A 23,639-nucleotide genomic window follows, 5' to 3' on the forward strand; every position below is an offset into this window, starting at 1 on the left:
GAAAAAGCAGTGGAGGATGGTCCAAGGCCTTGGGACCCTGCACCCATGTGGGAGACCAGTGATTTTCTCTGTTCTCTGTAACTACAGGTACACATCCGTAGTTAGCTGGAGTCAGGAGCCAGAGACTCAGTGCCAGGCTCTTTCTTAGGGGACGAGGGCATCAAACGCCTGCTCTCAGAACATTAATATAAGTTTAGCAATTTAGGTCAAACTGAAAAAGGCTGGTTTTTGAAGAAGCAATGATTAGGTTTATTGACGTGTACCCTACATGCATTGCTGCAAAAACTAATCATCACTCTCACATAGAATTGTTCAGAAGTACCAGTTAAGTCGGCTTCCAAAAATGAACGTCTTGAATGGCTGGAAGTCACAAATGGCAAAATCCTAAACAGAAAGACCTTCTCTGTGCTCTTCACAAGACTCCAATCTTTGATCTCCAGGTCTTGGCCCTTTCAAATCCATTTTTTGCATTTCTGAAATCAAGAATGGCCTGAGAAATCTCTTCATTTGTGTTCATCACAAATGGACCTAGGGCAGAAGGAGACATTCAGGAAGTCCTGGATGACATGGTGTGTATTTATAATTCTTAATTTGAAATAAAATTCAAGCACAGCTGAACAGCAGAACAGCCTGGCACAAGGAATTGGCAGATAAGACAAGAGAAGCAAGGGTGTTTACTAATTGAGGAAATGAATTCTGCTTCCCATATGGTTGAGAGATGGTCATGGCTATCTTTAAACATGTACAGGTAGAAGAGAAACTTAAAATTCTAGATTTGAAAAGTTAAAAACCAAAATAAACAAAATGGCACAAAACGATGAGCATCAAAGTCACTGCGGTGTCCAGCAGAAATGTGTGGTGACTAGGTAAGCTGGATTTGCCTGGGCACGGGGGAAGCCAGGGTGCCTGGGCTGCAGCTACAGCAAGGGGGTTCAAGCAGCATGTGGGGGCAGACTTTTGGCAGGCCTCCCCTTTCCTATGTCACTGAAATCCTAGGCACTATGAGTCAAGATTATGATTTTCTTCTGTTTGTCCACAACCTGCTTCTAGAACAACTTCATTGCTGTTCAGCTATACGAAAAGAGCAAACAGAAAAGAGACTAAGGCAGGAACTGACAATATGCCGTGTGCATGTCAAATGCTATAGGATGTCTGGATCTGATCTAAAATTATCCTTTAGCTACTATTGGAACAAAAAAAGAATATTTTAAAAAGCAGTCCTGGTTCTTCAAATTCATTATTAGCTGGGGTTTATCTGAAACTTTTGGGTTTGCTGGGAACTCATGAAAGGCAAAGTAATACATGTTGGATTGAATAACTTAGTATGACCTAGACATATTTTGTGCTTCACAGGTATTTACCTAAATAATAAGCTGAGTTCTAAATATTTTGACATTTCTAATTTAACCAAACAACAATGTGATGAGGAAGTCGAGGCTTAAAAAGGTGAAGTCACTGCCATAAATATTTAGGCCAGGATTTTGTGCTCCAAGTACACACTACTTATAAGACATGGCAATTATTTCCATTCATTTTTTAAAAATAAGAGAATAATATAAAAATTGTAGAAGCTACCAAAGAAATACTATTCCGAAGAAGTTCATAGTTTTCACAAAGAACAAAACTGATGACAAGGACAGCATCTGCTGTGGTCTGACTATGTTTGTGCCTTTCCAAAACTCACAGTCAAGTGTGACTGCTGCCAAGGCAGTGTTGAACGTGGGGCCTTTAGGAGTGCAGTGGCTTGATGCTGTTCTCACAGGGGTGTTCTCACGACCATGGCGAGAGCAGGCTGTGACACAGCGAGTCCCCCCCACCAAGTGAGCTCACTGAGCGGGTTGTGCCACTTTTATACTCCACCCACCACCACCCGCCATGGGCTTTTCACTTTCTGAAATCAGATGAAGCAGCACAAGGACCCATTGGCCCTAAACTTTTGGATGTTCTAGCCTCCAGAATGGTGAGCCCAAATAAATATCTTTTTCTTGGTACCTCACCCCATCTCAGGCATTTTGGTATAGTAACAGAAAGGGGACTAGTGGAGCTAGAGCAGGGCTGTAGCACACTAATCCCCTGCCTGTGGCACCAGCATCCCATCTGAGCACCCGTTTTGAGTCCTGGCTGTTCCACTTCCAATGCAGCCCTCAGCTGATGACCTGTGAAAAGCCACAGAAGATGGCTCAAATGCATGGTCCCCTGTACCCACATAGGAGACTCGGTTGGACCTCCTAATTCCGGGCTTTAGCCCAGTCCAGCCCTGGCCACTGTGGTCATGTAGGAAATGAACCAGCAGATGTGTAATCTTGCTCCGTAATTCTGACTTCCAAGTAAAAAACAAAATAAATAAATCTTCAAAAAAAAAAACCACAAAAAACAGAAAAGAGACTAAGGCAGGAACTAAACAACTTACTTTTTGGTAAAGTTAAAAATGATCATTCAGATTCCTGGTGAACTATATCTATTTCCGGTTTAAATAAACCAAACACAACACAAAATCACTAGTTTTGTCCTACCCATGGCTCTAAGTCCTATATGAACAAACGCCATGTATATGTTTTCCTCTGACAATGGAAAACTAAAACAAAATCCTCCCATTGTGGATGGAGACACAGGCCAGAACTTCAGATATTCTTCCCAATAACACAATATGGGTAATAACTTTAAATAAAGCTAATCCAGAAGCTTATCTTAGTCTGTGGCTTACCATGTTGTACAACAGGCTCTCTTATTGGCTCTCCAGCAATCAGGACAAAATGGCTTCTCTTGGCATCCTAAATTTAACAAGGAAAGCATCAAGCAATACACATTCTCATTCTTTAATACCAAACTGTTCCTAAATTTGATGTTGAGCTGCTAGCCAAGTGGATGAAATTTCTGTTTCTGAATACAGGTTCTCAAAATGTTTTTCTGCAACTTTCAATATGCAAATAGTTTTTTCCTGAAGATATCTGCTAACAATGGAGTTCAAGAACAAATTCAGACCACCAATATATTGCTGTTTTCAAATGAAAGGAGAAATTAAAGTTGTCTTTATCTGATACATCAGATGGCAAACTATGCAACTGCACTGGCTTACTATAGGGCTTACAGTCTCTAACAATATAATATTGAAAGATTTTAATATGAAACTCCCCAAATACAAGATTTTTATATTTTGGCATTACTATTAATGTAAAATATGCTCCTTCAAACATTGCACTAAATAGAATCTTAGAAATGTAGAGCACATGGGTCCAACATTTTGGCACAACAGGTTAAGCTGCCTCCTGCAACACTGCATCCCACATAAGTTCTCATTAAAATTCTGGCTGATCCACTTACAATTCAGCTCCCTGCTGATATGCCTGGGAAAGCAGCAGATGTCCAAGTAATTGGGCCCCTGCACCCATGTGGACGATCAAGATGAAACAACCCTGGCTGTTCGTTGCAGCCATTTGGGGAGTGAATTAGCAGACAGCAAATCTCTCTGGGTCTGCCTTTCCCTGTAATTCTGCCTTTCAAATGAATAAATAATGTTAAACAGCAACAGCAGCAAACACCGGAGTGTTCATGGGACATCTGCTCAGGTTTATCTCTTACCAAAAGGGTTCTATCACATTAACTTTTCCAGAAGTTTTGGGTTAAGAATTAAGGCAAAATTCTCCCTCCCCCACCACAGCCCTGAAATTGGAAAACATTTCATTAGAATATTCAGAGCTAGGGAAGGAAACACTTTCATATATCAATTGGGAGACTGTAAACTGGTGCAGGTAGTTTTTCAGAGAGCAGCTTGACAATATATCTCAAACTCCCCAATGCAGCTGATGTCCTCTGATGCAGTAACGCCAGTCCTAGGAATACAGTGTAAAGGAACACCAAGTTTCACACAGTTTCTTTACAGCTGCACTATTTTGTCACAGCAAAAATATAAAACAGTTCTTCAGTAATGAGGGATTGGCTAAATCATTGTGACATGGCATAGGGGTTGCAGTGCATCAGGTTAAGCTGTCACTCACAATGACAGCATCCCATATCACACTGCCAGAGTTCCAGTCAAGCTACTCTGTTTCCAATTCAACAACACCTTGCTAATGTGCCTGGGAAAGCAGTGGAAGACAGTCTGAGTGCTTGGGTCCCTCCCATTTACATGGGAGTTACTGGCTTTTGGTTTCCGGCTGGTCCAGATGTGGCTGCTGAAGCCATTTGGAGAGTGAATCAATAGATGGAAGACCTCTCTTTGCCTTTCTCTCTCACTCTCTCTCTCTCTCTGCCTTTCAAATAAATAAACATTGTGATTTTCATTTTTAGTGAAATTGCAAAATCACATATTGAGCAGTTAGGGGAGAAATATTTCAAAATATTAGCAGTAGTGAGGCCTGGGCCAGGTCCTCGACAGAAGCTGTGCACCTTGGAGCCATGGGTGTTGCCTCCCTGGCCTGCCTTAGCAGGTGGCCAGAGTCAGGAAGCAGAGGCAGCCATCACACCTGCAGACACTCCACGGCAGAGTCTGGTTATCTTCCCCAGCTTCCTAAGCAGGCTAGCCACTTGCCCAACTGCTTCACTTTTAGCACACAGCCTTACTGCATCTCTATTTTTGCTTTATACACAATTGTTAATAATTAGGTTTTGTGGTTATGAAATTCATGAGGTTCATAGCTAGAAGGCAGGAGAACACTACTGCATAATAATACAAAAATGACAATAACAATGATGGAAACTTAAAATATATATATTTAAAACCAAGCACAGGAGTTTAAAATTTAGTATAGGAGTGTGGAACCACTTAGAGTAGGAACAAGCAAGCCCTGACAACATCACCATTCTTTAGAGCTCAGGACGACAATTAACATACATGTTGATGACCCAAGGTTATAAATAAGTTAAAATGCACACAAGATAATCTAAGTCCAAAGGAAAGGAAAAGTTTCTAATTGAAATGATTTTTTAAAGTGATGCTTGAAGGAATAAAATTTTGGCAAAAACAAACTCAGTTACCACAGAAGGTTTAAGGTTTTTGCCAAGATTGTGTAACAAGAGACATTTGACAGAAAACATCTCAAAAACTAGTTCTGATCATTGGCACTAGATCATTTTAAGTTGCTATAGAACAGCAAGGGATTCAATAGACTTTTGAGGTGTTCTTTTATTGGCAGGCAGAAAGACAGGCCTGAATGCTGGAGTGGTAAAGGTGAGGTGTAGGGCTAGGAATCAGAGAAGCAGAGCAGAAAGGCGACTTTATGTGTGCGCTGATTCCTCAGAATGCATGCTTATCCATTCCGAAAATCCATCTTCTATAAGTGACAAGCATGCTATCTGATTTTCACATTTTTGAAAGAAAAGCTCTGCTTTTCTTTTAGTACTATCAAATCAAATTATTATCTGGACATTAGAATAAAAGGACACATGCATTTTGTCTGCAATGAGAAATTATCAAATTCTGGGAGCTTTTGATAATTGGTTTTCTATCATTGATATGTGACAGCTTAGTTTTCTATCATTCCAGAGACCTGGAGAATGTTCCAAACATCTTTTACTGACTTTTCTAGAAACATAGCCTATGAGTAGCCCCTTCTCAAACCTCAACAAGGTATGCTTTGTATCTTTCTCCAATAACATTTTTTGATGAGATCTGATAATCCTTCTGTATAGTACAGTGTGGTTGCGGCAAAATGTCTTTGTTGCTGTTTCCTTGGAAGTGCTTGTTTATAATGTCACAGGATGAAAGTCATGTAAAAACCAAGAGAATAGAAGCCATGATCAAACACAGGCCCCTATGTGGCGCTAAATTAATGTAATCACCATAACTAAAATTCATTGTCTTTGAGGGTCCACACCATATCTTTTACTTCGGTACACATTCTTGGGTTGCTGGTTAGTTTGGTTGTTCTGAATCTACTTAAAAACTTACTTTCAAAATTTTTCTTGTTATTCTGTAAGTAGTATTGTCAAGCTACATCTTGAGGTCCCCTGATAACAACAGTGATCAAAGCACAGATGAAAGTTCTGTAATTCATGTAGCACATCAATAACATCTAAATTATGAGTACCAATCAGTTCAATTACAAATATAAAGCTCAAGACAGAACTCTGAGAATAATTGTAAAAGCGTGATTTTGCTTCAATAACAACTATCATAGTGATATTACTTGACAAAAAAACTGTCAGGAAGAAACTGAGGTTTAACATGCCTTAACTGTACGCAATTGTTAATACTAGAGCATTATTTATATTTCTTGGGCCAATGGAGCCTTAGGCCTTTTCTAGCTGCAGAAACTGTTATGTACCCCAAGCCTTGAGGCCCAAGGTCTGAGTCCTCATCTGTAATACGCATGTGTGATGGTATTTGGTAAATTAGGAGCTACTGTTATCTAGCACCTACAATGCACCAGACAAGGGACCGGCAAACATTTTCTACAAAAGCCCAGAGTTTGAAGGGCATCCATCTCTGTCACAACTATTCATTTCTACCTGCAGGGTATGAAAGGTTCCATAGACAATCTGGAAATGTGAGCCTCTAAGACTTAATGTATGAAAACAGGTTTGGATTCAGTCTATCAACTACCATTTTGTGTCCCCTGTGCCAGATCTGGAGCAGATCTTTAACATATATAATCTTGGATATTCTTTCTAATAATTTCATGCAGTTAGCATCATTACTGAGTTTTATGAAAAAAAAAAGACACTGAAGCTTGGAAAAGTTTATAAATGTGTGTAAACTGATGCAGCTAACAAATGGCAAAACCAAAATTCCAACTCTCACAATCTCCCTTGTCAGGGGAATTTTCTACTATCCTGTAGATACAAGTGACACAGACTCATTTTAAATGATTATTTATTTTAAAATAAGTTTTTCATAGAAATCTTTCTTAAGGTCTGTATGGCTTAGACCATGGATATACACAGCAACAACCACAGTACTGCACATAGCAGGGTGATATAATTAGAGCCAGGAATACAGCTTGCTAATGGTTGATGATGATTTTTTTCTCCCAGCAGCTCCCTGTCCTTGTGTCTCCCTTCATCACTTCTGTCTGGGGTTTCATTTCAGCTTTCACACCCTTACTACCCACAATGTGCTCTCTGATCCATTATGGAAAAACTGGAGTTGTCAAGAAGTCAAGTAAGATAATGCTACAAAGTAATCTGGTGTCAGTAGGCTGATCTGTGGGTAGCTTTTGCACCTCTTTTCGTACTGGGTAGAAGCACATGGAATTGCAGTTTTATAGCTCAAATATGACAATTTATATGGTTCAACATAACATCAGAGGGCAGAGGGCATGCAACAGGCTTGTTTTTCTGGTGCTGTTGAGGTTTTTCTTCCATTTACTTCCCCGTAGTTTCTGGCAAACAATTACAGCTGCCATGAGAATGACTGAAGGTCTAAGAATCCCTCAGATTCCCTGTACTCTGTGGCTGCAGCAGGTGGAGGGACCGGAGATGAGCTGCCTCTCCACCAGTCACCTGCCCACTGAAAGTCTCTATCTCCATCTTCAAAATCCATCTCATCATGAACTCTTGTACAAAAGCTCCAGACTTGAAACCCTGCAGCAAAACCATGCTATGTCCCCTAAAACATCAAAAACTACTTTGAAAGCAGGGACTCATCCCAAAAGGGCTGCAAAGTCATTCAAAATGGGCATGATCTCCTAGATGCTCTCTGGGAATGCTGTGGGATACCCATACTTCAGAGGGCTGATGCATTTTCACTCATGCTAAAAACAAATCAGTTGGCTCAAGAAAGAAATTAAGAGATAAGTCATATAGTCTCCAGATTGAAATTTCTTGGGTGAACCAACAGGGACTTCCGTTGATTCCTGAAGATGAGAATTCGATATAGATGAAACTTCAAAAACAAAAGTGCAAAGTAATCAAAAAGTTGATAAATTTGTTGCTTTATTTCTTTCTCAATGAAGAAAAAAAACTTTCCAGCTATAAAGGAGATTTAGGCATTTTCCTGGGGACATGTAGACAGTACAAGTTAACAAAATTAAAGCTTTATTATATGCTGAATTTTAAACAAAGATATATTTATTTGAAAGGAAGAGTGACAGAGGGACAGGGAGATCTTCCATCCACTGGTTCATTCCCCAAATGGCCACTGTGGCCAGGGCTTGTCCAAGCTGATGCCAGGAGCTCAGAATTGCATCCAGGTTTGCCACACGGCTGGCAGGGACCCGAGTTGGGCCAGCGTGTGCTGCCTTCCCAGATGGATCAGCAGGAAGCTGGGTCATAAGTAGAAATACAGATATTTAAAATCTGAATGTGGAATAATGATTATTAGAGACTGGGAAGGGAGCAGGGGGAAAGGTAGAGAGAAATTGGAACGTGCATCCCAAAACATGGTCAGAAGTAACACGTTTCAGTGTTCTATAGTACATTAGGGTGACTATAAATCACAATGAAGGATTATTCATTGCAAAAAGAACTAGAAGGGATGATCTGGTAGAACCAAACACAAAGAAATTTGCCTGTGTGATGAATTTATGCTCTCTATATACGTTGAAACAGTGCACTGTTTCATACATGTTAATAAGATATTTTTAGAAAAATAAAATTTTTGCATCAAGTGTGATGGCTCAATAGTTAAATTCTCACGTTACAAGTGCCAGGATCCCATATGGGCACTGGTTTGTGTCCCAGCTGTTCCACTTCCCATCCAGCTCCCTGCCTGTAGCCTGGGAAAGCAGTCGAGGACGGCCCAAAGCCTTGGGACCCTGCACCCGCGTGGGAGACCCGGAAGAAGCTCCTGGCTCCTGGCTTCAGATTGGCTTAGCTCTGGCTGTTGCAGCCACTTGGGAAATGAACCAGTACATGGAAGATCTTTCTATCTTGCCTGCTCTCCATAAATCTGATCTGCCTTTCCAATAAAAATAAAAAAATAAATATTTTAAAAATGAAAGTTTTAAAAGAAGTAAAGGTTTTTAACACTGACCTTGTTCTCCACCTGGACACTGCCACCTTCCCCCAGCACTGCTGTGTGATGAGGTTCAATTTTTTGTTGTGCATCATCAGGCCCTGCAAGAACAATGACACAGTAACTTTAATGCTCACTATAATTGATTTAGCATGTGGTTATATGGCTATATCATGGTTGGTTAACCACACAACACCATAATATTTGTTTCAAATTCAGAAACACTATAATAGCTATATTTTCTCGAGAAGCCCCTTTCATCTTCACTTTGGAGAAAGCCTATGTGAGACAGCATGGCTCATTTTGAAACTTGCAGCAAGAGTCTAATGGAGTTCTTAACATGGAGTTACTATGCTCCCAAGGGTCTGTGGATAGAATCCAAGGGGAATATACGTAGACTTAGATGAAAAAGAGATTCTTTTCACTAATACCTAATTGAAATGTAGCTTTTCCTATGATCAGGAATAAGTAACCAACGAACAACAGTAGAATCAGTTGCATTCATGACTTCACCTATATTCAAAAACGCATACTTTCACATCATAGTACAATGTTGTGCATATCTCAAAATAGTTTATGATGATTTTTTAGTAAGAACTTAGAGAATAGCTGCTACATGATATTATTTCAAATGCCATCAGACAAGCACATATTCATCAATATGTTCTTTGACCGTTTTAGAAACTTCTAAAAAACATTGTTCTGTGGCAGCGGGGAGGGGAGGGCTGCTTCTTGGCAGATATCAGAAAGGTTGATAGCATAACATAGATGAAAGGATGCTGATTAATGTTTAACAAGTGGCTTTCCACACTGAGGGGGTACAATCATGGTCTGCATGTGTGCCAGTTTTTGGGGTGTAAATGCTCCCACTGGGGTGGGCAGGGAACAGGCGCAGAGCAGCACCATAAGCTGCCAAGTCAGCCCTGGTCAATACTGAAGAGCCTGTCTCAGTCTTAAGATGCAGCTCAACAAAGGACATGGCACTAAAAGATACTTCTGGAAGGTAAGAAAGAATCTCATTTAGAGTTAGGTGGCAGGTTTGACTGCAACAAGGAGCAGCACTTTACCAAGTGAGCTTTGCAAAAATCCCCAAGCAGCAATGAACTGCGCCTTCCTCAACTTATTCACGTATAAATAATTCATGTGTCCTGGGTTCTAATTCTAACTTCACAGAGAATGCAATTTCTGCCCGTTTTTTTTTTTTTCTTGCAGGTTTCTAGGTTTAAATGCACCTTCAGCTTTCACACTATTATATGAAATGTTTAACAGGGGAGGTCACAGAAAGCAAAGACTGTGATTCTGCCTTCATTTCCAAGTCACTGCTATGATGGATCATTCATCTTGTTAGCTCCTAAATTTAAAATAAGTCTCAAAGAAAATGCAACTTATTGTTTCTGACTACCTTCAGTTATAAAAAGAAATCGGATAATAAGTAGTTTCCACGGAGAGTCTCTGCCAAGAATGTTAGATCTAATAGTGCTGTTAAGAAAATTTCACTGAAGACAATTTAACTGCAACGCTTTTTTGCCTATATAGCTATAAAAGGGCAAACTCTTAAAATTCACTTAAAGTTAGCACTGCATCTTCAGTGTGTGATTCACGGCTGTGCAGTGGGTGTGCATACACCATACTTTCTTCTTTCTACTTTTCTGAGAACTGCTGTCCCACTTCCTCTCTGGCCCACAATTCTAGTACTTCCCGCACAGATTTCAACAACATCTATTTTACATGTAAAGTTGAAGCCCTCTGATTTGATGCTTTTCCAAGGCTAATTCCATTAACATATTTTTAGTTAAAAATGCATAACTAAAATCAGTGGTGTAGGAAAAAACACCATCTCCACAACTCAGCTGGCATGAGCAGCAATGGGCAGGTTGACCAGGAGGAGCTGATCATCCTGGATGTCCTACCACTTCCGCCCTCAAGGCATTCCTTAAAGAATGCAGGGCACTAGTCAACCCAGCCAGGGGAGCAGGCTGGGTCCAATGAAGAGGACTTCTGGTATGCAAACAAGTTCCCCCACCCTTGTTGCAAGATCCAGTGAGCATCAGCGAGTCATGCCAAAGCCCACAGCAAGGAGCAAGCAACTTCTTGAGAAAGCAAAAGGATACAGTCCACAGAGTGTGGGCTCACTTGAAGGGATTGGTCCTATTGCAGAGCAGTGTTTAACATTACATGGATTGTTCAACAAAGGGGCAGGTGCTTTCTAATAAAGGGGAGGACTATTCATGGTATTTGGGGAAAATAGACATAGAGTTTCCAGAATTTAGTTATGTCCCTTTTCACTCCTACTATGGTTCAATGTGCCCTGTCATGACAGTAGGTAGGTGTGTCAGTTCACATGCTGATATATCGCAATCAGGACATAATGAGCTGTAGAATCATGTCAAATTTCTTAAGAGCAATCACTGCCAGAAGTGAAAGGTTGAGCCCAAACTAAGCATGAACAGCTACTTTGAAAAATAAGCTTGAAACATTTAACTACCTTCCCAAACCAGTTGGCTGTCATTTGAATAACTGCAGACGAATGCTTTTATTTTGCCAAATATATTTCTAAGCACCAATGGTAAACCAACATAGATCCTTCTAGGGAACAGACCTTCAAACTAACAGACACTCCAAGTTTCAAGGATACAGTACATAAACTCTTCTACCTTTTAGATCTATGTGTCAATGTGCAATGTAATCTCCATCGCAGCTGCTGAGAAGAGATTCAGTACTAATGTCTGTGGAAACTACTGCTTTTCTGTCCATGTAAAGTTCATGGTCGTGTGATTTTTCATTTATGCTGCACAGATTGCAAATGAAGGTGGTCAAAGGATATTTCCACGCAGCAAAAAAACAAAAAGCGAAACACTGTTGTCAAAGGAAGCAGGCAAAAAAGTAGTAGCAAGTAGGAGCTGAGGTTAGCAGTGCTGCCTGCTCTGCCCAATCCCCCGCCCCCGTTATACACAGTGGAAACTGCAGCTATGCAACTGCCACTAAGACCCGGTGCTGAGCCAAAACTGCCAACAGGGCTGCAAAGTGCGGCCCCATATAACCTTGAGCCAATCATACTATCATCACAGTCAAGTTGCTAAAGCTGACTCCTCATTATACTATGACACTTCTGAGAGTTCCAAAAGACTGTGAGGAAATTGGGCAGTACTCAAACTTCACCCTAAAGTCTGTCTCCCCTATGAATATTTATTTAAAACATATGCCAGACATGACCCTCTGTACCTCCAGAAGATATAAAAGGATGACCCCAAACTTCATTGAGCTCAGCTCACCTCTGAGCAACCTACACTGCCTTTCAAGCACTTTCACTTTGTATGCAAATAAATCTTATTCTTCTGTTGATCTTAACCTTTGTCTCATCAGTGAATTCTTTCTTGCATCTGAGACAAGAACCTGGATCCAGAAATCTGACAATATCAGCACCTAGTGACCCCATGATCATCCTATACAGTTTTGAAAGCTGCTATTCAATAGTAAGCTCTCTATTTTGGGGAAAGGCTCTCTATTTTGGGGGGAAAAAGTCTTTGCCTTAGGCAGCTCAGCAGCAGAAGAGCCCAGGAATGGAGGGGTAACAGGGACTTGCAGGGCAGGCTGGCTCCTGTCTGTCACTTCCCACCCTTCCCTTCCTCTGAAAAGCTGTGATAGGATCCTGAAAAAGGGTCTGTGGGACTGGCAGCAAATGGCTCTTGTGGAAGCTGTGGTGTCCCACCCACAGCTCTTTCCAGAGTGCCCATTCCTGGGCTCTTCTGCTGCTGAGCTGCCTAAGGCAAAGAGATCTGGAAGACATGTGTGCTGGAGTAGGCTGTGTGGCATCAGGAACCAAGTGTACAAGGCAAGGTGTGGAGAGTTGGCCTGAGGAGCCCTTGGCTCTCCTCCCAGGTCTGCCAATGCACAAGCAGCGAAAGTTAAACCGCTTTCTTTAGAGTTCACATTCCTCATTCATAAAATCAAAAGCTGGGTGGGTCTCCACATCAGAAGAGGAGAAAGGCCAGTTTGTGACTTGTCAGGGGCATCTGAGACTGCAATTTCAGTTCCTTCCACTTCCTAGAGGATAGATACCCGGCTGCTCCCTCTGGATTCCAGTGCAGCACCATCCTTTTATCAGGAAGCCAGTTGCCAACCATCCAACAAATTCTGGTTTCCTACTCTCCTCCTTTACTGAAGATTCCGGAAGCTGAGAGGCACCCTGGCCTGGCGATACCTGTGCTGGGGTGGAGAGAGGCTGCTATGGGAGGGAAGGGGGCTCCAGCTGCTCAGTTACATAAAATGATTTTAATTCATCTTTTCTCCACACTCAGCAGTAGAAATAGAATTGCTATTGAACCCAAATTAGCATACCCATACTCACCAATATACACATCTCCAGATATGGTGTAGATGAAGCTTGTCCACCCTGGAAAGGGATCAGCAATAGTAAAATGTCAGTGCCAATAACACCAAAAAAGAACAAAGAGATCTATCACACATACATTAAAAATAAAATGGAAAATAAAAGCATAATTTTATTTTAAATTTATATTTTAATATTTAAAATCAGTGAATTATAGTGGTCAGCACTGTGGCATAGCATATTAAGCTTCAGCTTTCAATGCCAACTACCCACATTGGAGAACCAGTTCAAGTTCGGGCTATATTACTGCCTATCTAGCTTCCTGTTAATGTGCCTGGGAAGGCAGCGGAAGATGGCCCAAGTGCTTGGGCCCCTGCCACCAGCACAAATGGAGACCTAGGTTCCTGGCTTTGGCCTGGGCCAGCCTTGGCTGTTACAGTCATCAGATAAGTGAACCAGCAGATAAAACTTTCTCTCTCTCTGTTGCTCTGCCTTTCAAATAAAATAATATATGTAATTTACAATTAAGTGGGCTGTTTCAGATATCACACACATACACTCATTCACTTTCTCTGTCTCTCATATTCAAACACAAGCTGCTTTCTGCTATCAGGTGTGGATGGACTAACTCTGAAGGAGCACATCTCTTCCAGGGGCTGCTGAATTTTTCTATTCATATTTGGCCTGATTTACAACCACACTCCACAATATACTCCTTTCTCCTCTGCTTTTAAAATGTTCTCCCATTGAAAATTGTTGAAATACCTTTTTAAGGTGCAAATGCTCATTATTTTTTATGATAATTCAAAGGACATGTAGATCTTCAAATATTTTAAGGATGTGAATGTGTGAAGCATGGAACACTATCTGTGGTATTCATACCTACCCTGACATAAACACTGCGTGCAGTGTGGTATTTGTGCTTCCACAGTCTTTCCCTCCTGTGCACTCACTATACATGATTTGCTTTGAAACTAGAACAAACTCAATGTTCTGCTTTGGACACTTTTCTAATTGAAAGCCTTGGGAAAGAGCAGTATTCTATGGTAAGGACCCACCATAATTTATATAATCAATTCCCTCTTGTGGAATAAAGCTATTAAAAATAATTTTGGCTTTTTACAAAATCTCAAAGCTCCCAACTGCTCAATTTTTTTTTAATTTGGAATCATTTTGATTGTTCTAATCACCTTTCTCCTCCACCATTTTTGCTTCCTGCCCCCACTACCATCAGCAGAGTCCACACATAATTACCTAGGTTTGCTTTCTTTCCATTTTTATCTTTTTCACATGATCCAGAAGGACCAAACATTTGCTCGAAGGAATGGCCAAGTGAATTTATTAAGTGCATCTACTTATCTGTGCTTCTTGCAAAATTCATCTATTAGGACAGTCCATCTCTGCCAGTAATAATACAGTCCACGTGGCTGTTTGAAACACAGCATGTCAGAGGTAACAGGATAGGGTCAGGAGTCCTTTCAGTATGATGTCCATATGCACTTACTTCTATTAGCCCTTGCATAATTTTCACTAAGTATTGCTTTTCAAGGCTACCACAAAGGAAAACAATGCCAAATTGTGTGTTTAGTATGTGCTCAACAACAACCACATTTTATCAGAGTTCCTTCTCTCCTAAGATCAGGATTACATCAGCAAAGAGCTCGGCTGTAAAAGTTTTAGGGCCTCACATCTTTTTTCTTCTTCCATCTCTCTTCCTATTGTGATGCCCTCAGGAATTGTGCCATTCCCAAATGTTTATTGCTCTCACAGATCACACACCCTGTTTACTTTTCTTCCACAAGTATGGTCTGCAAGCTACTGTCTCTTTGCAGCTGGGAAGTCCTCCCCTTCCCTTGGGCAATGACAACATGAGTTGGGATGGAGACCACAATTTTTCCTTTTGGCCCCCTTGAGGACAGTTAAGTCAGCATCACAGTGAAGTCAGATCTCCTCTAGCCAAACACAAGACATGTACAATGTTTCTTCTAACTACATAAATCACTTTCTGTGGCATTTGCTTGAATTTCCAGGGAGGTTTCTAATTCTTACAGATGTACCTAGGGACAACTTCCCTAAGCTTTCCCATGCTTTAATCAAGCTCATTTTCTTCATCCTCACTCCTAGGCTTCATTATTCTAATGAACTTCCAACTGCTTCTTGTACACATATATGGGGGAAAAGTAGAAAAACAGGGCCTCAAGACACATCACATCCCTAAGAAAGCAGAGAGAGCAACAGGACAGAAGACGGAATGCAAATGAGTCATCCTGGTTATGATTCCTAACAGCATCCACACCTCAGAGGCGCCCGCACCCAACTTCTGGCAGGTTGGGTTGATCCTTGGCAGGTTGCTGATTTTCCCTTCTTTCCCCTCCACTCCATCAAATTATTTTATAGTTTTAATTTTGAAATAATTTCAGACATACAGAGAAGTTGCAAAACTACTATCAACAATGACTATACACTTTCACAAAGATTCCTCAAAAACTACCAAGTTATCACATGTGTTTTATCTTCATGCCATAAAATGACATTCTTCTTCTATGAAACTTTTGAGAGTAACTTGAACTCAAAACAGTCTTAACCATTAAATAATTATTAGTGTAAGCTTCCTAAAAGCAAATATTTTCTTAGAAAGCCATAACTTACTTACAAAAACTATGAATTTAGCAGTTATAAAAGCTGCTATACTTTTCTCTATGTACAGATATCTGCATTGTGTCAACTGTCTGGGTAATACCATTTATGGAAAAAGAAAAACAATTCTAGCCCAAGATCCCATAATGCTGTCAGCTGTCATATCTAATCTTCCTTCATCTCAAACAGTTCCTCAGTGTTTTTCTTCCACAACATACAGACCAATTATTTCACAAACCGACCCGCAGTGTGGATTTCCTGGAAGATTCCTCATCAGTTGACCAAAATGTTCACTAGTCCCTTTTCCTCCAAGATTTAAAGAAAATCTTTCACTCATTTTCAATATTTTTTAATTTTTAAATTTACAAGCACACAAAGGATGCAATTAATGGACAATACAGACACAGTTATTTCATTTCAATCTTTTCTGATAAAATTATACAAGTGAAAGAAGTGGCCTTGGCTGGCTCCCTCCAATCCGTTTGCCATACACGCAAAGTGGATATCTCTAGAAGCTTCACTTTAGGCTTCCTGTTTTTCCTCACCCTGACAAGCACACTGTTCTCAGTCTGGTCCTGTACTGCCCCAGGATCACTGCCCCTCAGTGTGCTCTTCCGCCATGTTTAATTGAACCCAGCAAACCACTCCTGAGGAGTAGATGAAACACAGAGCAATAGCACATTTAAACAGACTTTCTGGTTAAAGTCCTCACCTTGCATGTGCTGGGATCCCATATGGGCACTGGTTCTAATCCCAGCAGCCCCGCCTCCCATCCAGCTCCCTGCTTGTGGCCTGAGAAAGCAGCCGAGGACGGCCCAAAGCCTTGGGACCCTGCACCCATGTGGGAGACCATGAAGAGGCTCCTGGCTTCAGATTGGTGCATCCCTGGCCATTGTAGCCACTTGGGGAGTGAATCAATAGACAGAAGATCTTCCTCTCTAACTCTCCTCCTCTCTGTATATTTGACTTTGCAGTAAAAATAAATAAATCTTATATAGGCATCTGATGCTAAGTGTTTGGTATAGCAGCTAAGAGGCCAGTCGGAACACTTGCATTCTATATCAAAGTGTATGCATTTGAGTCCTGCTCCCAGCTTCCTGCTAGTGCACACCCTGCAAGACAACAGGTGATGGCTCCAGTATCTGGCTCCCTACCACCTACATGGGAGATCTGGAGTAAGCTCTGGGCTCCTGGCTTCGGCTCTGGATGTTGCAAGCATTTGGGCAGAGGAGCAACAGATAGAAGATGTCTCTTTCTGGATAGATAGATAGATAGATAGATAGATAAATGGACTTTCTTGCACCTTGGTAAACAAACCAACCAAAGAACTACAAAACAGAAACCAAACTGAACACAAACAATTATAGGTAGACAGTACAGGTTTGAATACCAGTGAATAAATAACTCACTATGATGTCTGGGACCAGACCCTTACCCTTGAAGTCTGTTTCCTAGTTTCTAAGATAGGGAAAGACTATGCACAAGACAGCAACTGTTACGGTCAAGTGACATTCTATGTCTACATACACACGGAAGAATGAACACATACATATCTGTATCTTCAAGTGTATCTTAGATTTTTAGCCTACTCTACACATGGCTTGGCACTTACATAGAGAATACTACTTTCCATTTCTGCCCTTTCCTTCTCTTTCCTCTTCCCTCCAAATTTATGCAGTTCAGAAAGCTATACCCTTCAGATGCAGCTGTGACCAAGGCCAAAGAAGCGTCATCACTACACGTGGTCCCATGTTCCCCACTGTACACTCTCGACACTGAGCAGTCTCCACTCAGGACTGCATGCTCCAAGCAGCAGAGGTCAGCAGGATCTGTGGGTCCCCTAATGTATAGTTCTTGACATGTTGTGTATTTAATCATCCACAATGTATATACACATCAAGACATCATGCTGTACATTATAACTATAATTTAGCTAGTAATTTAAATAAATTAAAACCAATTCCAGGTGCAATAACTATATCAATATGAGAGGTAAAATAAGAAAACATCTGAAAAAAAAGAACATTTTCATGATCCTGTGTTACAAGATTATTAAAGAAGCAGCAGAAACCACCCTCCTTCATTAGGGAACAGATTGATACATTGAAGTTGCTTTTTTTGTAACATAAAAACACATGATAATACAGAAGTATAAAAAATGAAGTAGAAACCTTACAGCTGGGAACACAGGTAACTGGAAATGACTGGTAGTTAGTACATAGAGAGCTCCTGAAAAGCAATAGGAAAAGCACAGCTCGCTAGAAGGGAAACCGCTGCAACTGCTTGCAGGATCATTTTACACAATAGGGTCTGGCTCATGTTCATCACTGCTCTGAAGATCTACTGATATGCATATTTTCTAAGTGACGGGAATTGTGACTGAGTATTTTATTACTTTTACTTTATTTGAAAGGTAAATGGTTGCAATGTCAGAGCTTTGCCAGGTAGAAGCCAGGAGCCCAGAGTTTCTTTGGAGTCTCCCATGTGGCTGCAGGGGCCAAGCACTTAGGCCATCCCCCACTGCTTTCCCAGGTGCATCAACAGGGAGCTGGATCAGAAGTGAAACAGCTAAGTCCCAAACGGGCATGCATATGGAATGCCAGCATCCCAGGTGACGGCTTTACCCACTATACCACAACAATGGCTCCGTGAATGAATATTTTGTATGTGCTACTGGTATGTACAGAGCTTTACAAAAATACACATGCATTATTTTTTCTCACATTTTAAAAGTTGGAGTCATGAAGTAAATCATGCATTTCATGCAGTGAACAAAAGCAGCTGTTGCTTTCTCCATGAAAACAGCCCCAAATCTAAAATTCTCCATGAATCCTTCATATTTGTGACATCCTCCCTAAAAGCAGAGAATGACTCTGCCAAGCTATCCGCCAGGAACTCTGAGCAGAACTCGGGCTCCACCTTGCTCAGTCTCTTCTGCCTTCTTGCTCGCTCTGCCAGAAGCAGCAGCTTGTTGGAACTGCCCTACACGGCTTACATGGCCAGGCACTGAAAGCAAACTCCAGAAATGTGAGCTCAGCAGCACAGTGTTCTCAGCCGAGCCTCAGGGCTGCCGTCAGCCCTCGAGGACAGCTTGCTCCAGCCTGTGCCAGTCCTCGAGCCAGAGGGACAGCTAAGCTGCATGGCAGGCACAGCGAGAAGACACAGTGTGCCAAGGTACCAAGGCTTGGAGTCACGTATTCTGTGGCCTATTGATACGTAACACTATAACATTTATTTAAATACATCATAGCAGGCTTTATCAAATAGTTACCATATGCATGGCAGGCAAATCTACTTTGTTAATCAAATGAGAAAGATGTGGCTCCTTGCCTCTTGTTCCTCTTCAAGTAAACACAGATGCAAAATCTGCTGCCAATACTTAAGAGGCTGTATTAGTTTTCTACTGCTGCTGTAACAAATTCCGTAAAACTCAGCACTTAGAAACAACACAAATTTCTTTTCTTACAGCTCTGGAAGTGAGAAGCCCCAGAGTGGGTGTCCTGAGTCTCAACGGAGGTGGCGGCAAGCTTGTGGCAGCTCCACAGGAAAATGCGTCTCTTATCTTTGCCCCGCCCAGAGGCTGCCTGTCTCCTTGCCTTGTGGCCCTTTCTATTTGCAAAAGCAGCCAGTTTCCCTCTCTGACTTCTGCTGCAACTGTCACACTTCTGTCCCTCACACTGACTCCCTGAGCTCCCTTTTCCACATATGTAGGCACTCAGGTAACACTACCCCTCCCATCCTAGGAGCCATGATCTGCAAAGCCCTTTCCCTTTGTAACACAATATGTCCACAGATTTGGGACAAGAATACCCCAGGGTTAGCTGAGTTATCCTCTCAACAATGTTGCTTATTGACTGAGACGGACTTTGAGTGACAGTTATAAGACGAGGGAAGTAAAAAGGCTCTCCAAGTCACATTTTGTCAACAGCATAACAATTCTCCATTTTTAATATCCCAGATTTTGCTTTGAAGTACCCAAGAGCAGAGGTGCAATGAAAGGGATGGCGAAAAGAAATAGGATGCAGTCGGTCGGAAGACAAAGGGGACAAGGACCAGAAAGCACATTTCTTGGACAAAGATTGGCATTTCCTAGAAATACAGATTTAGGCCCTTCAGAATGACTGACAACAGTGTAATCTGTATATCAGTTTACTGCAGGAAAAATCAGCTTGCCTTGCAAGAGATGATAAAAGTTACCACAAAAAAAATCACCCTACTACTCATATTTTAGCCAACAGCTAATATGAACAACATGTGAAAGGAATCTGGTACTGTCAGGACTCGACAAGTTGGATTCTTTGTAAGTGATGCGGCATCCAGCTCAAGTCCTGAGAGCAACTGTCTTTCAACTCATCACTGCACGGACAACCCAACAGAAATGTGCCTTGCCTGAAGGAAGATGGGGGAAAGCTATTCTAATACTATTTATGGAAAGGAATTCAGATAAAACTTAGCCCAAGTCATGAGAAGTAGATTTCCCATGGGGGATAAGCATCTTCGTGATATCAGGGATTGGGGGCTAGCTGTGTATGCTTCCATTTCTATCCAATTAGTCTTGTAGTGAAACAAGCAGGTCAACATTAAATTACACCGCAAAACTTACATCAAAAGCTAGACACCATGCAGACATCCATGTCAAATCCCTTTAACGTAACACTACAACCAAAATATTATAAATCAGTTATGTCCAGGATGCAGCCAGTGGCCCGCACATTTCAAAGAATAGCTGATGCCAAGAAAGCACCCAAATAAAATGAATTAAGACAGTCCCTGGAGTTTATGATTGCATTCGACTTGGAAAGCTGGCTTTAAAAAGGACTAATGGTGACCTTAATTTAAACTGTTTCATGGTAAAATTTAGACAGCATAACTTTATCATCCAGTATGTCTGACTATAGTTAGCTAAAATTCTCAAATCCACAAATAATAAATGCTCTATAACAGCTGAATTAATTCACTATCTGGCACTGGACAGAGAAGGCTCAAACTCTGAATTTCTCACCTAGTACGATGCACACACGTGTAAGGAAGATGAGAGGAAAGTGGAGAAAGAGAGAAAGTGAGAGAAAGAGAAAAAGAGAGAGCACAGCTTATAGCAGGAATAGCTTGGAAAAGACAGATTCTCTTGCTGAGTTTACAACAGACTTGTTTAAAAGTACAGAGATGGAAGACTGAATGTGTATTTTTAAGTGATTTGCCTTCATACACCTTAGAAAGTATTTTTGAAAGCAAATCTCAAGTTTAAGTTTCAGAATGATCAAATAAAACACAAGTACAGCAAACAGAAATACATTCTCTCCAAAGGCAATAGAGGTGTAGGCTAACAGCAAAGTCATGGAGAAAGTGGTGCTCCCTTACACTGGTGACAGAAAGTGACTGCCTCTCACAATGACAATTTGACAATGCTTTTGGAAATGAAATATGCATATATGTGTGATGACCACCCCGGACCCTGTCCCATCAAAACAAATCCCCAGGTGGGAACAGAGATGCACAAGGGTGGCCACGGCAGCCTGCAGCAGCCAAGCTGTACAAAGCGTATGAATGTCCTCCAATGGAAAACAGCTACAAACATTGTAGGAACCCAGGCGTCAGTGATCAGCACCACAAGGAGCTGCCCAAGTGCCCGGGGACGCATCGCCACAAGGCGCTGCTTAGTTAACAAACTAAGATGCACAAAGTATTTCTCATATAATTTCATTTTGGTAACATGATGACAAAAAAGCCCTATATATGTTCATGGTTTCAGGAAAACAATGTTTGTGTGAGAAGGAAAAACCAACCTGGGGAGAAATACAGCAAGATTTAATTCAAGAACAGAACTGAGCTATACCCTAGATCTGGGGCATACAGAGAGGAAGAACTGAAACAGGTGAATACAGGACACAAGAAATTTCCAGGCAGAAAAAGCAAAATTCAAAGAAGAAAATACTGCACTGAAAAATCAATGTGCATCAGAAGGTGGCTGGGAACCCGCATTTACTTTTAACATATTGGTTACTCATTACTATGTCAATTAATTCCATAATGATGTAAATTTTTGCTGATGGTATGTTGGAGCTTTCAATTGACTGGGATGATACTCTGCTGGCTCTGTCATCAGACCAGAGAGGGTATACCTAAGAAGCCGTTGAACTTGACGGGACAATAAGATGCTGGACTCTATGTTTGGTATACGCTTGCAATGGGGAAATCTCAACTGAACTTGAGCTGTGGTTATGCAATAAGGTGGAGGAATCCACCATGGTGGGAGGGTTTGGGGAGGGGTGGGGAGAACCCAAGTATCTATGTAACTGTGTCACATAATACAATGTAATTACTGAAGTTAAATAATAAACAATTAAAAAAAAAAAAAAAATCAATGTGCATGTGCTCACACATGCATTGCCACAAAAGATCACCTATGCACAGGCATGCATGTATGTGAGTTAGTCTAAAACATTTCTGTACTTAAAAATGGCCAGAATGAAAGAAACAAGGAATAAAGGAACAATAAAATGCTGATACTTAATGATCCTAAGTATAACCATTTTTAAAAGAAAATTGGTGGGGTCGGTGTTGTGGTGAGGTGAGCTAAGCTGTCACCTGATATGCCTGCATCCCATATGGACACCAGTTTGTATGCTGTAAGTGCTGGGATCCCACACACATGCTGGTTCTAATCCCGGCTGCTCCACTTCCCATCCAGCTCCCTGCTTGTGGCCTGGGAAAGCACTTGGGACCCTGTAGCCGCGTGGGAGACCTGGAAGAGCTCCTGGTCCTGGCTTCAGATTGGCTCAGCTCTGGCCGTTGCGGGCACTTGAGGAAAGAATCATTGGACACTCTCTGTTTCTCCTCCTCTCTGTATAACTGACTTTGCAATAAAAATAAATCTTTGGATATATTCCTAGGAGTGCTATTGCTGGATCATACGGTATGTTGAATTTGAGTTGTTTGAATATTCTCCATACTGATTTCCATAGAGGCTGTACCAGCCTGCAGCCCCACCAGCAGTGGAGTCGGGATCCCTTTTCCCCGCAACCTCGCCAACAAGTGTCGTTGGTGCTTTTATTCATGTGGGCCAGTCTTACTGGCGTTAGGTGGTACCTCATTGATGTTTTAATTTGGATTTCCCTTATTGCCAGGGAACTTGAGCATTTTTTCATATGTTTATTTGCCATTTGGGTTTGTTCCTTTGTGAAGTGTTTGCCCATTTCCCGTGCCCATTTCTTGAGTGGCTTGTTTGTTTTGACATTTTGGTTGTTTTGTAGCTCTTTGTATATTCTGGAGATCAGCCCTCTATCACCTATGTCGTGTGCGAAGATCTTCTCCCATTCTGTGGGTTGCCTTTTTACTTTGTTGATTGTTTCCCTAGCTGTACAGAAGCTTCTTAGTTTGATGAGGTCCCAATTGTTCATAGCAGCACAATCAGTAATTGCAAAAACATGGAAACAACCAAAATGCCCATCAACAGAGGATTGGATAAGAAAGCTATGGTTCATCTACTCCATGGAATACTACTCAGCTATTAAAAAAAACAAAATACAGTTCTTTGTGGCCAAATGGGCCAAACTGGAAACCATCATGCTAAGGGAAATGAGCCAATCCCAAAAGGTTAAATACCACATGTTTGCCTTGATTTAAGATGATATGATGTTATGTATAACATGTTATGTTTTGAATGTTATATGTTGTGTATAAACTAAAATTGAAGTATAGATGAGGTGGTCACAGAAGGTGGCTGGGAACTCGCATTTACTTTTAACATATTGGTTACTCATTACTATGTCAATTAATTCC

At 41.2% G+C, this 23,639-nt stretch overlaps 1 protein-coding gene across 1 annotated transcript in view; it reads right to left on the bottom strand.

Moving 5' to 3' along the window:
* Positions 1-231: 231 nt before the first annotated feature.
* PIR (pirin) overlaps positions 232-23,639 on the bottom strand; it is a 66,577-nt gene continuing 43,169 nt past the window's right edge. Inside the window, exons 7-10 of the mRNA XM_058659232.1 lie at positions 13,242-13,286; positions 8,912-8,994; positions 2,705-2,771; positions 232-528 (exon numbers count right to left, since the gene is read on the bottom strand). Of these exons, the coding sequence (XP_058515215.1) occupies positions 413-528; positions 2,705-2,771; positions 8,912-8,994; positions 13,242-13,286 (311 nt within the window). The 3' untranslated portion in view covers positions 232-412. The remainder of the gene's footprint in view (positions 529-2,704; positions 2,772-8,911; positions 8,995-13,241; positions 13,287-23,639) is intronic.

This window comes from Ochotona princeps, chromosome X (assembly GCF_030435755.1).
Source record: "Ochotona princeps isolate mOchPri1 chromosome X, mOchPri1.hap1, whole genome shotgun sequence".
NCBI classification, from domain to species: domain Eukaryota; kingdom Metazoa; phylum Chordata; class Mammalia; order Lagomorpha; family Ochotonidae; genus Ochotona; species Ochotona princeps.